Below are 11,637 nucleotides of genomic sequence, written 5' to 3' on the forward strand. Positions count from 1 at the left end.
AGGAATGTCCTTTCGCGCGAATCTCTGAATTTTTCCCAATTTTTGGACGCTGTTGGTATGTCAAAAATCGACTTTTTTATCGCATTTTTTGCAGACGATTAGTCTCTCGAATGTCACGAACGTCAATATTGTTTCCGCACCCGAAATTGCGCGTTGTTATATGCAAAATCCATCATTCAACTTCGCACAATCAAAGTCACGTAGCCTCCACAATGATCACTATAATCATAATGTATGAATGTAGTGTCCCTGCGTGCATAAGTATTTCAGATGTGAATGCCATTAATGGCGAAGAAAAATGATTGAAATTGCTTATCGCGAGTAAATAGTCATGAAATTCCTGAACTCTGACGAGGACCGCACGATTGTAAACAGATAATAAAGCGCCGTTTTCTTCCTCGGTTATTACCTGGATTGTCGTGCTCCTCGCGTACGTTGATACACACTTTGTTTTCTTCCGAGATTCTCACCTACAAATACCTCGCGCGACGATTCTGCTTCCGTCGATCGTCGATAACGATGCAACGCTCGCCATTGTTTGCAAATGCGAGTCCCGGACGCGTAATGGTTCCGGCATTATTAGACGTAGGATTTGTATATACGTTTGAGCGATAATCTCGACTACCGTGCGCGAATCTTCGCGGAGCAGAAGAGGCAAGGATCCTGTGATAAACCCCGTTCCGCTCTCGCATAAATAAATATTGTATTCGCGATGTTGGCTCCTTTATTACCTGCGCGACTTCGTCAAGGTCGCGTTTACAAAGAACTCGAGCGTATGCAGGTATCTTATTACATTCGCAATAGCCACGTATTATATAGGTGTAGAACTCACGACGAACAGTGAGAGGAAATCGATTAAGAACGCGATCGATAAGTCTAAAAATCAGAATGGACGATAATTACCTGCGTCCTATGGGCAACGCGTAATTTATGCTCGGAACTGAAAGTCACGGAGCGTGGCACGATAGGTACATAAATACGAGAACGTAGAACGCGCTATGATTAGTCGATCGAGATCTAAAAGAGTCATTTTGTCATTTTGCGCGCGTAAAATGCATTTATATAAAATAATGTGAATCTTCTCCAAGAATTCACGCTTTAAAGGATCATTTATATTAAAATATTGCCCTCACGTAGCGACATTAGTATAAAATATTTTGAGATTTAATTTATTTTAATTAGTCTTAAATATGCAGTCGGCTCGTGTTGTATTCACGCAGTCAAGTTATATTCTCGTGTAATTGTTAAAAAAATTTCGATTCGCGAGATTCAGCGACAACAGGAAGTAATGCGCTGCGAAATCGTGTCCGCGACGAGTCCGCTGTAAAAATGTACGAGATTTTCATCGGCAGAGCGGGCTGTCGTTGCAAGATTTTACGAGCGACCACATCGAGCAATTTATAAATCGCACGGATGCACACTTGCCTGCGTCCTTCGTGCAAAACGCGGGACGCATAAAAGCGGTTTATCGTCTCTCGGCGCGAATTCGACGTGGAACCGACACGATCGCGTTGCGTTTTGTTCCTCTTCTTTCGGGAGGGAATAAGGCATTCGCGAGCTCGTTTGACGGTTCCGCGTGTCTTTAACGACACGCCACAAAAAACGCACGACTAAAATGTTATATCCTGTAAATATTACACCGGACTGTTTACTTGGATATTACGGTAATTCGAACGCTGATACGGCTTCATTTGCGTGCTTTTGTTTATTTCACTAGCTAGCGTAAACCGAACGCTTAATTTTTTACTACGCTTCATTACGATCGCTTCCTTACAGTCACTGCATAATTGAACCTTAATATAAATTTTATTAAATTATAAATTAAATATAAGCTATTTTTGCCATATAGAACATGAATTGCTTCCAAATTGCAACTGGTTAATTTGCAAGGAATGTAAACTTGATTCTTCTGCATATTTCAAACCTCGTTTCAAACTTACTTATATAAACAAACCTCGGATCTTATAAACGCTATATATTCAATTTCGAAACTTTAGGTCTGTTAAAAAAATTGGCAATAAATTATAATAAAAATTACAATAGGTAAGTTTAGTAATAGTTTTGATATAGATAAAATTGTTTCATAGATAAGCATTTTCTGTTTACAAAATGTGTTTGCTATCGATCCCTGTACGTAGAATTAACATACAAAACTGTAAGAAATGGAAATTAATCCGATTCATTCTATTATGAAATAAATATCTTTCTGACATAACTGAAATTGCAGTATTGAACAATTGTATATGATTTTTCAGGTACTGCTTCAGGCGGCACTGGTTTGGGAGGAGGCGCGCGGCGCTCCAGCGAAGAAGAGCGACATACTCGCCGGTACAGAATTCCTCTCGGTCTTTATAAACGGCGCGATGGCAACACCCCCGCAACGGCGCCGGGGTTTTCGACGTGGCGGTCACCAAGCGGCCGCGTCAGCGGGTGACAGCGCGACCGCCGAGTCGCACCAACACGAGGCGTCGATCTATCGAATATCGCGGAATCCGAGCGGCGCCCGACCGATTTCGGTTTCGAGGCCGCAGACAAACGGCCGCGAGGAGGTCGTTCGTTTCTATCCTATAAATCAAAAGACACTGGAGAATCCGCAGCAGAATCTAGCGTCGTTGATCGACGACCTGAGCACGCCTGGCGGCATAAGTTCGACGCGATTGACGTCCTCGAGCGCGGCGACAACGACGATGACGAGCACGCCGACGTTGACCTATCAAGATCGAACGAGGTCGAACGGGACCAACGGATCTTCTATCGGCAGAGGTGTTGTCAGCCGGCAAAAGGTGATTGGAGTCAGCGTCACGTCCACGGTCGAGGCCACGCCGTATAAAGTGCGCGTCGAGCATTACGACAGCACTGACGCCGCGGTGGTTACGCGACCACCAGGTTTGGAATCTGCGGTGAATAGAAAAGTTACCAGAGGAGAGTCGACCGCTAGAAGCATGACGAGGGATACGAGCAGACCGGCGACGCCGTCGTCCACGACGACAACAACAACAACGACCACGACCACGACGACTACGATAACGTCGACGCCACCGCCGGATCGATTTGTCACCGAGGAACTCAGCAACATTGTTTCGGAGTCAAACAGAAGCGAATTCTCCGTCGACGAGGACTCGCCGAGAACGAGCTGGCGCGGTCGCGTAACCATGACGCCACGAATTCAACAGACCTCCGCAAAGAGTCCTCACCAGGACGAGGAAGTCAATGAGGCGACGCGGATCATCGACGTCGATGCGATCACTCTACCGACGGAGGTGAATTACGAGCTACCTGTAGAAAACTCGGAACGGCGGGAGTTGAACGAAGAACTGCCGGAGATGTCGTCGGATCGGCTTCAAGGACGCAAAATGGGACGTCATTACGACGCGTCGCTCTACAACCGATCGGGCCCGAAGGTGTATAGCCAATCGTCAAAGGCGTACAAACCTCCGCGTACCTATAACGAGCCGGCCAAGATATACAGCGAACCGGCCAAGGTGTACGGTGAACCCGAGCGTGTTTACGGAGAACCGGCTAAGGTGTACGGCGAGCCAGCTAAGGTCTACAGCGAACCAGCCAAAGTCTACAGCGAGCCCGCGAAGATCTATAGTGAGCCCGCCAAAGTCTACGGCGAGCCGGAGAAAATCTATTCTGAACCGTCTAAAATCTACTCGGAGCCGGCCAAAGTCTACTCCGAGCCGGCCAAGATCTACTCGCAGCCGGCCAAGGTGTACGGCGAGCCCAGCAAGGTGTACGACTCCGAGGGTCAGCCGGTGGACCGTCAGCAAGAGAGCGGCGAGCCCGACGAACAGAACTACGAGATCGACGAGTCGGTCAGCGTCGGCAGCAACGGCAACGTTCACGGGCCTCAATTGGTTGTTACGGAGGAAACCCCGGGTGCATCCGAGGTCGAGGACGGTCACAAGGTCGGCTACGTGGTGGAGGGCAGGAACTATAGGAAGTACAGGGTCGAAGAAAGAACACCGGACGGCTTCATCGTGGGCGAGTACGGCGTCGTCAGTCATGATGATGGTTCGCTGCGCGGCGTCAGATACACCGCTGACGGCACTATCAATCCTCAGCTCATCTACGACGCCCTGATGAAGTTCCTCGCATTGTGAGCGTCGTAACAGAAGAAAATAAAAGGAAGAAAGACGAATCGCCGCACGACGTCGGGGGAAATCGCGTCGCTGGACCAATTTCATCTTCATAATTTATGTTTAAAAAATCGAAAATAATTCGAAGCTCCGCTGAAAGGCAATTGCTATGATCTACGCGATATCTCCAATGCAATTGTTTTCCAGATGTCTGGTCGATGATCTGGTTTTCTAGATCATTCAATATCAGCTAATGATGGCGATGGATTATGGAGACCACCATTATTTCCTTCTTCAGGAAGACTCGGTCCCGACGTCGATGGCGAAATTGCGGATTTCTTCGAGATGGCTTCGGCGATGTCGTCGACGAGACGAACACGACTGATTCTTTTGCTCTTGCCAACTCAACTGCCTCAACAATTAATTTTAAGGACGACGATTTAGGATCTAAGGAAAAACTCATTTGACGTAGGCGACCTGCACACGCCAAGTACCGAAAGGTCGACCGGGACCGACGCACGAAAGTCGAATCTCGACGCTCAGTCATTGCGAAACGCTGACAGATGAAAGTTACTCTTTGGGTGGCGAAAGTACGAACTTTTGTGCGCAGTGCTGTTCGATGGCCTTTGACGATTGTGGCAACCGATCGAAGTGGTTGTCGAACGTTTTTCTCTAGAGCTACTCGCAAGAACTTTTGAAGTGAGAACGCGGCTACTTTGCGGGCCGCTAAAAAATATATTTCAGTGCGTAAGAAGCTTGCGCTTGTGTGCACGGCACGCATCGGCCTGGACGATTTAATGTAATATCGACAATGTTAGGGAGTTAGTAATTTTTCGTTTGCAAATTTTATACGACATTCGATACGGTATTTATCCTTGCCTGAGAACACGATAATAAATTCATAACTGTCGTTTCATTATCATAATTATGAGATAAATGGAAGTCGTGCCTGACGAAACGTAAAATGTTAAAGAGATGTCTGATCCCGGTGCGATATCGGCGCAACTCGAGATTGATTTTAAGCTTACACTGACAATGATTTCCTCGTACGCATATCGATACGTATCTTTACAAATGAATATCTGACATAACGAGAATCCGTACCCACCTTTGTGCACTCGTCGAGGATGTACCCGCGACAGGCCCTCGATCCCTGATCTCTGATCTTTGATCTCTGATCTCTGGTAAGAAAATTTTGAATTGGATGTTCGGACCCCAAATATTTGGGCTGCAACAAATACTTGACTGAAAGTGTGTTTTAACACGCACGTTCTATGAAAGGACTTGCATCACAGAAATAATCCACGATAGCTTTCCGTCAACTTTTTAGAATAATAAATGTCAGAGATCCTCGATCGATCAATATGATACGATCTCGCGTGACACGAGATTAAATCTTTTCTTATATATTGAAGAGAAATGTTATCGCAGTGTCAAGAGATCTGTATTGAGATTAATTTAACCACTGAAGGGGATTTAACGAATTACTCGCTATTTTTTATGCCGCAGTCAACGATGAAACATTCGACATTTTCTTTTATTGTTTTTAACGCCTAAGAAATGCTTAATGTATGTACATACAGTATACGATCCAGGTTTGTTGAAGTACCTTGTCTTTAAGGTATTTAATAAAAATATAAAAAATAAAATAAATAGTATTTAAACAAAATATTTTATCACGAGATATATTGAAATTACTCGTTGAATCGACCGCGTCCGAATGTTTCAACATTGACAGCCTCCGAAATCATTGACTGAGAGTCCCCTTCGTGCGCTTTTATCGCGGTCACGCTTCTGCGATGAAGAGGTAGATGAAGAAGTTGCAACTGCCAGGGCCCTTGTCCGAGAATGGTCGGTCCCCTAAATTAGCTAGCGGGCCCCGCAGCTGCGATGGACGGACCGACTTGTCGCGGCAGCGTCTCCGCGCGTATCCTATAGCTCCGTAAGTTTCCTAGATCTTAAGGCTGACAAAGGAAGTATCTCAATCAGAGCGAGAAAGCTCGTTTTTCTTCGTAGTGTCGATTATATTATTTAGCGATTACAACTAGCTCGTTTTCTCACATTACCTCAGTCCTTTGAGATAGTTCCTCTCGCCACGCAATATCGAGCGCACACACTCATACTACTAAGCGCGAGTAACGCTCCGCGAAATTCGCCGAGAAACGTATACGGGATGTTCCGAAATCGTCTTTACTTTCTTGATGAACGATTGCAGGAAGATAAGTTTCAAGTTTATCGACGAAAAGAAAGATACATAAATAAAAGCAATGTTAGTTTCTGGGCAGCCTGTATATGGATATCTCTCGCGTATTGCTGTAGACTATAAAGGTTTTGATTATATTCTACTTTACTCTTCCGTATGTACATTTCTAAAGCATTTCAATATATTACAGACGGTATCTCTAAGAATTCTTTCTTGTATAAGGCATGCATCCTAGATAATCTTTAGTACCTTTGCTATAAAAATACTATATAATGCTGTGTGCGAGCCATCGCCATTTTTTAACAGCAACTTTGTAATAAATCCATTGCCATGAAGAAAACATTCCGATTATTATGGCCTGAGTAAAATGAGCATTTCTCCGATCAGCCAACTATTAATCCCGATTATTTCCTAATAAACTTAATTTTATATCTTTCGTAATATTTTTTCAACGTTATATATTTATGAATTCTCCAAATCTAAAATAAGTTATTCTAAGGAATATTTATAAAAAATTAAAATATGAATCTGTTATATGATTATAAATCTCAAAATTCATCAATTTATGATATTTTTAATTTAATTTTTATTTATATTCATATAACAAAAAACTAATCGAAAATTAATCTTTTAATAATAAACAATGCATACATTATTTTGCGAAATTATGAAAAAATTTGATCAAATTTATGTTATTTGCTGACATAAAGGACGATTTGTGATTGTGTTGTTACCTGGAACGGAAATCGATAATACGCACATCATGAATATGAAGCGATCAGATCAGCGAAAATAAGGGATCATTGATCGTCCCAGTATCATACATGTTCGGACTTAACAAGGAGTTCTCAGCGTCCGTTTACTGTGTATCATGTTCATTTTCGCGGAACACAAAGGTCCTATATATAGTTACCTTCATGACTCTGGGGATATATGTCGGATTACAACGGAATCGAAGTTATTTCAACGAATCATACTTATGCTCGCGGTAAAATGGCAGTAATTACGCGTGATTTCTTCAATACAAAGGATCCATCGAAATTTGCTGCCGGCGTTTTTGTATCTCTTTAATTATAACAAAATTTTTTGATAACAATTCTACAATTTTCTTATTAATGCTTTAAAATGATAAATAAACACGGTAGACGCACGCGTAGACCATTTCTATTAGTACCTATGCATATAGCTCCATTGTCAGACTTTGCCTATATTAATTTGCGAAGGCAAAGAATTAGGCACGTATTAAAAATGAAATTAGACATTTGATTTTTCAGAAACTTTTAATTACGTGAAAAATGCATAAGAACCCTCTGCATGACTTAGCGAATAGAAAAGAAGATTTATTTTGACCACTATCAAGATTTTCTCATTTCCATATTAGAGCTATTTAAATATTATCTTTAAATAGCTCTAATATGGAAATATTGTTAGAACTATTAGAAGAAGGATAGTACATTGATACGAGCGCTTTGCAAGTCAGGAATTATAACAATTAAATGAGCGACTATTTCAACACGGGACTTTTCGATTTAATTGATAGGGAATCTGGGTATATTAAACAAAGATAGAAAAAACCGGTTTCCTTTCTTTCAAAAACCGCGGCCTGTGATTATTTTTTTCCGACCTAATGATCGTATTAATAATACTTCTTGTATAAATCACGCAATAATACCACTGATCAATGTTGATGCTGGAACAGAGGGCGGGGCGACATTAATAACAGCGTTTTGACAGGATGCTTCCTATAGGAGAAATATTGACAGTACAATGTTTCTTTATAGTAATTTTCACATTGTGTTCCGCTGGATTCTTTGTAATGAAAGGAGACGTCTAGCAAATTAAATAGAATTTTAATTATCGCAATTAGGAAGGCCATCAATAATTCTGGATAATAAACATTTTAAAAGAGCAAAGGTATTATAAGTCTTAAACCCCAAGTTTCAACAATCCTACAATTAAAAAATTTGCATTGTAAAAGTTCTAAATTTTAATTCTCTTTGAGAAGTTTAGTTCAATGGTTCTGATTGTGAGTAAAAAAAAAGCTTAGTTTTTACATTCGATTGAGTCAATGCGGGTTTAAATGGTTCAGACTTGTCAGAAACATAACTTTAGCGGCTGTCAAAATGCGATTTTTTTATATCTTTATATATGCCGTGCAAACATATCTAAGCTGATCTTAATTTCCCCATACCTATTAAACTCTGCCCGTGGCGATCAAGAGTCCAAATACTCGCGTGAGGCGACATTGACTGGTTATTCATTACCGTGGCGCCAGACAGGAGGTACTTGTGAGGTATTCGTGCAGTTTGCGGAGTAATGAACGCGTCCTTGAAGGCCAGGCAATTTTCTCCATCAGATACGTTCGTCCGTGTCTCGATAACTCGATCGCTAACAACGATCTATTTTGAGCAATAGGCTCTGGAATTGTTCTCCCTCCTTTTGAAGAATATTCTGAATTTTGTGAAAAAAAGAATTTGTAGGTAACTTTAAAAAAGGATTTAACAGATCTTATTACTTAATTGCATATCTAATTTGCTATATATTATTATTCAATCATTAACGGAAACATACATTTCATTTTCTCATGTGTAATTATTTAAAAGATAAAACTTCTTGCTATTTTTTTATAACATTATTGTATTGAATTGGCGTTCAATAGGGCTATATTCAAAATTCTCTTCCTGCCTTCGAGGCCGAACTAATTTCATAACTAACGACAATAAATCTGCCGGAGAACATATGTCGAATATGTTTTGTCTTGACAAATCAATCATAATTTATCTACAGCAATAATTTATACGTTCAGAAACAAAAAGTTTTTCCTTCGCTTGGATGATCGGCATCCAGTTCGATCAATCAGTCGCGTTAAAATTTTTAATTTTAACAAACCTTTTCTTATTATAAATTATTATATTAAAAATTATTGTATAAATTTTTCTGTCATTTTTAGATGTTTAGAACTCTTTTTAATATAACAAATAATCATAAAAAATAAAGCTATTTATAAATGCGAAATACAAGTATTAACAATGTGAGGTACTTCCAAAACACACATAAGTTTCCTGTGGCTTTTAAATCTTTTATAAAATAATTTTTCGTCCAAAAATATATTTAAAAAATTTTTTATACTGTTTTTTTTTTGATCGGTCGCAACTCTGACGCTGTCTAAGCGTGTAGATGGAACCAGGTGACTGTCACCTGACGCAGGTAAGAGCAGAGGCCGATAAGTTAGGAGAAGGTCTTACCGCTACACGGTCGGATTACCGATACGGTGTGCTGGATTTGAAAGAGGAATAGCGTTCAAAGGAGCAACCGCCGGGGTTTCGACGGCGAATAAACATGGTCACGCGACTCCGCCACTCGATATAGCGCCGGTCCACGCGCGCCGTCTGGTCACGCTTCTTATTGTGCAAATAATTGAAACACTAATCCCCTTTGCCCTCGCGTTGACAGTCAGGATGTGATCGGACGTGACGCGACGACCCGGCGCTATTTAGGAGAGTGCGTGCTCGAGAGGGTGCAACCCCGGAACGAGAGATGAGCGCCGCAAAAATGAAAGCGCAAACGCGCGATACGCACTCACCCCGCGGGGGTACACGTGACTTCGATACACTTTCGCTTTAAACTGTCGCCTACAACAGTCCTCGTATATTTGCTAACGACAGAAAGTACTTTAGATTGCGTTGCAGTTGAAAAAGCGAGGCCCGTTCGCGTGATTCAATGGAGGATTAAAGGATCGATATACGAAAGACAGAAGATTTTTTAAAAGGTGAAAATTCCATATATATTATATATACAAAGACAACAAAATATTGAATAGTGTAGAGAATATAATATCAGATGGAATATTCGGAATGAAGTACTTCGATTTTATGGAACCATTCGGAGATCAAAGATTAATTACTCAATAACTTATTGTTAGACATTCGGCATCTCAAATATTTTATAATTCAAACATATAATACAAAAGATTTTGAGAGAACGGTCTAACGTCTCTTCTGAAAGACGAAGCCGAGTGTCTTCCACGAAAGTCTGCCTGTTAATTTCTCGTGTGGAGGGGGTGCAGTTTAGAATGTTAAAACTCAAACCTGGTTCTTCGTGGTTTGTTTGGCGCTTAACCACGAGACCACACTGCCACCTTTTCGTTATATCTTATATTTAACGAATAACAGTTTTGCAGTTCGAAGGATTTAATGGCAGAGATCGCCGAGATAACGTATACAAAGCGGCTACAAGCCGGCACGATTCTTAGTTTCACGATGCGAACAATCGGTAAGCTATAGGCAAATGCGAAGGAAACGGCTTCTGGAAAAGGCCTCTGAATGACCACCTTCGGAGAATAATGAGCGGGAAATTAGTGGTGCGTGAGGGTACCAAAAGGATGTACCACCTGTGCGCACCTACCTCCGTCACAACCGGGGGGGGGAGTATCCACTCAACGGTGAGATAAAGAAGGAGGAGGGAGGAGAGAGAAGGGAAGCCCGGTATATCCTTCGTCCTTTGCGACTCGTTACTCCTCCCACTCTCTTATTCCACGAACGAAGGATCTCGCGACGCGACCTGGTACAAAGGTAGTCGACGAAGGTATTCAGCCAACGTAGATCCTCGATAAAACATTGAATGCTGCGTCCATTCAAAGCCTACCTACCCCTCCGCCTCTCTTCAACAGCCGATCTTGTGTCCTTCTCCCGCGGACTCCTTGGGACGTACGCCCACAAAACGAAGTGGAAATGTCGTCGCATCTCTATCCGGATCTCCGGCCTGCCGACCTGGCTTGAGATTCGATCTAACGGCTGCTGCGTGGTATATAAAGACGAGTGAATTTCGACGACAGTTTTTCAGGTCACTAACAGTGACATTGACAATGGCGTCGCGCGCGCGCGCGCGCGAACAAGTCTCTACATCTTGTATACAGAAAATCTACTTTAACGTTGTATTTTATTCTAAGCGATGTGTCTACGATGTTTTTTTCTCAAATTTATATCGAAGATGTAATGCAAAAACTTTTAATAATACTGTTTAATGGTTGAAGGATTCGTATACGATATTACATTGATGGCCGTGTAATAAATCTTTAAAAACTGATGACCTTAAAAGATAGTATAAATGCTACGTTCCATCATGTTATACGCGATATATCTCTTCATCCAATTACCATTTCACAGTTATCGTATTAAAATGTATCACCCGCTTTATAAAGATATAAAATTATATGAAACCTTAAAATAACGTCACGGACTAAACCTGCCTTTCAAGGAAGAAATTCAAACTGCAATCAAGCTTGCATCCTGCTATCGAATAACAAAGACTAATCAAGAGCGCAATAAATTTAGTCAGTCCTCGACGGCCGTA

The 11,637-nt window shown here is 41.6% G+C and overlaps 1 protein-coding gene across 3 annotated transcripts in view; it reads left to right on the forward strand.

The window, feature by feature from the left end:
* LOC143904096 (uncharacterized) overlaps window positions 1–6,481 on the forward strand; it is a 41,709-nt gene extending 35,228 nt beyond the window's left edge. For all 3 annotated transcript variants that reach the window (XM_077418412.1, XM_077418410.1, XM_077418411.1), the window contains one exon: window positions 2,256–6,481. In XM_077418412.1, coding sequence (XP_077274538.1) covers window positions 2,256–4,106 — 1,851 coding nt within the window. In that variant the 3' untranslated portion in view covers window positions 4,107–6,481. The remainder of the gene's footprint in view (window positions 1–2,255) is intronic.
* The last annotated feature ends 5,156 nt before the right edge of the window (window positions 6,482–11,637 follow it).

Source organism: Temnothorax americanus, unplaced genomic scaffold (genome assembly GCF_048541705.1).
Source record: "Temnothorax americanus isolate GAGA-0224 unplaced genomic scaffold, ASM4854170v1 Scaffold5, whole genome shotgun sequence".
Taxonomy (NCBI): domain Eukaryota; kingdom Metazoa; phylum Arthropoda; class Insecta; order Hymenoptera; family Formicidae; genus Temnothorax; species Temnothorax americanus.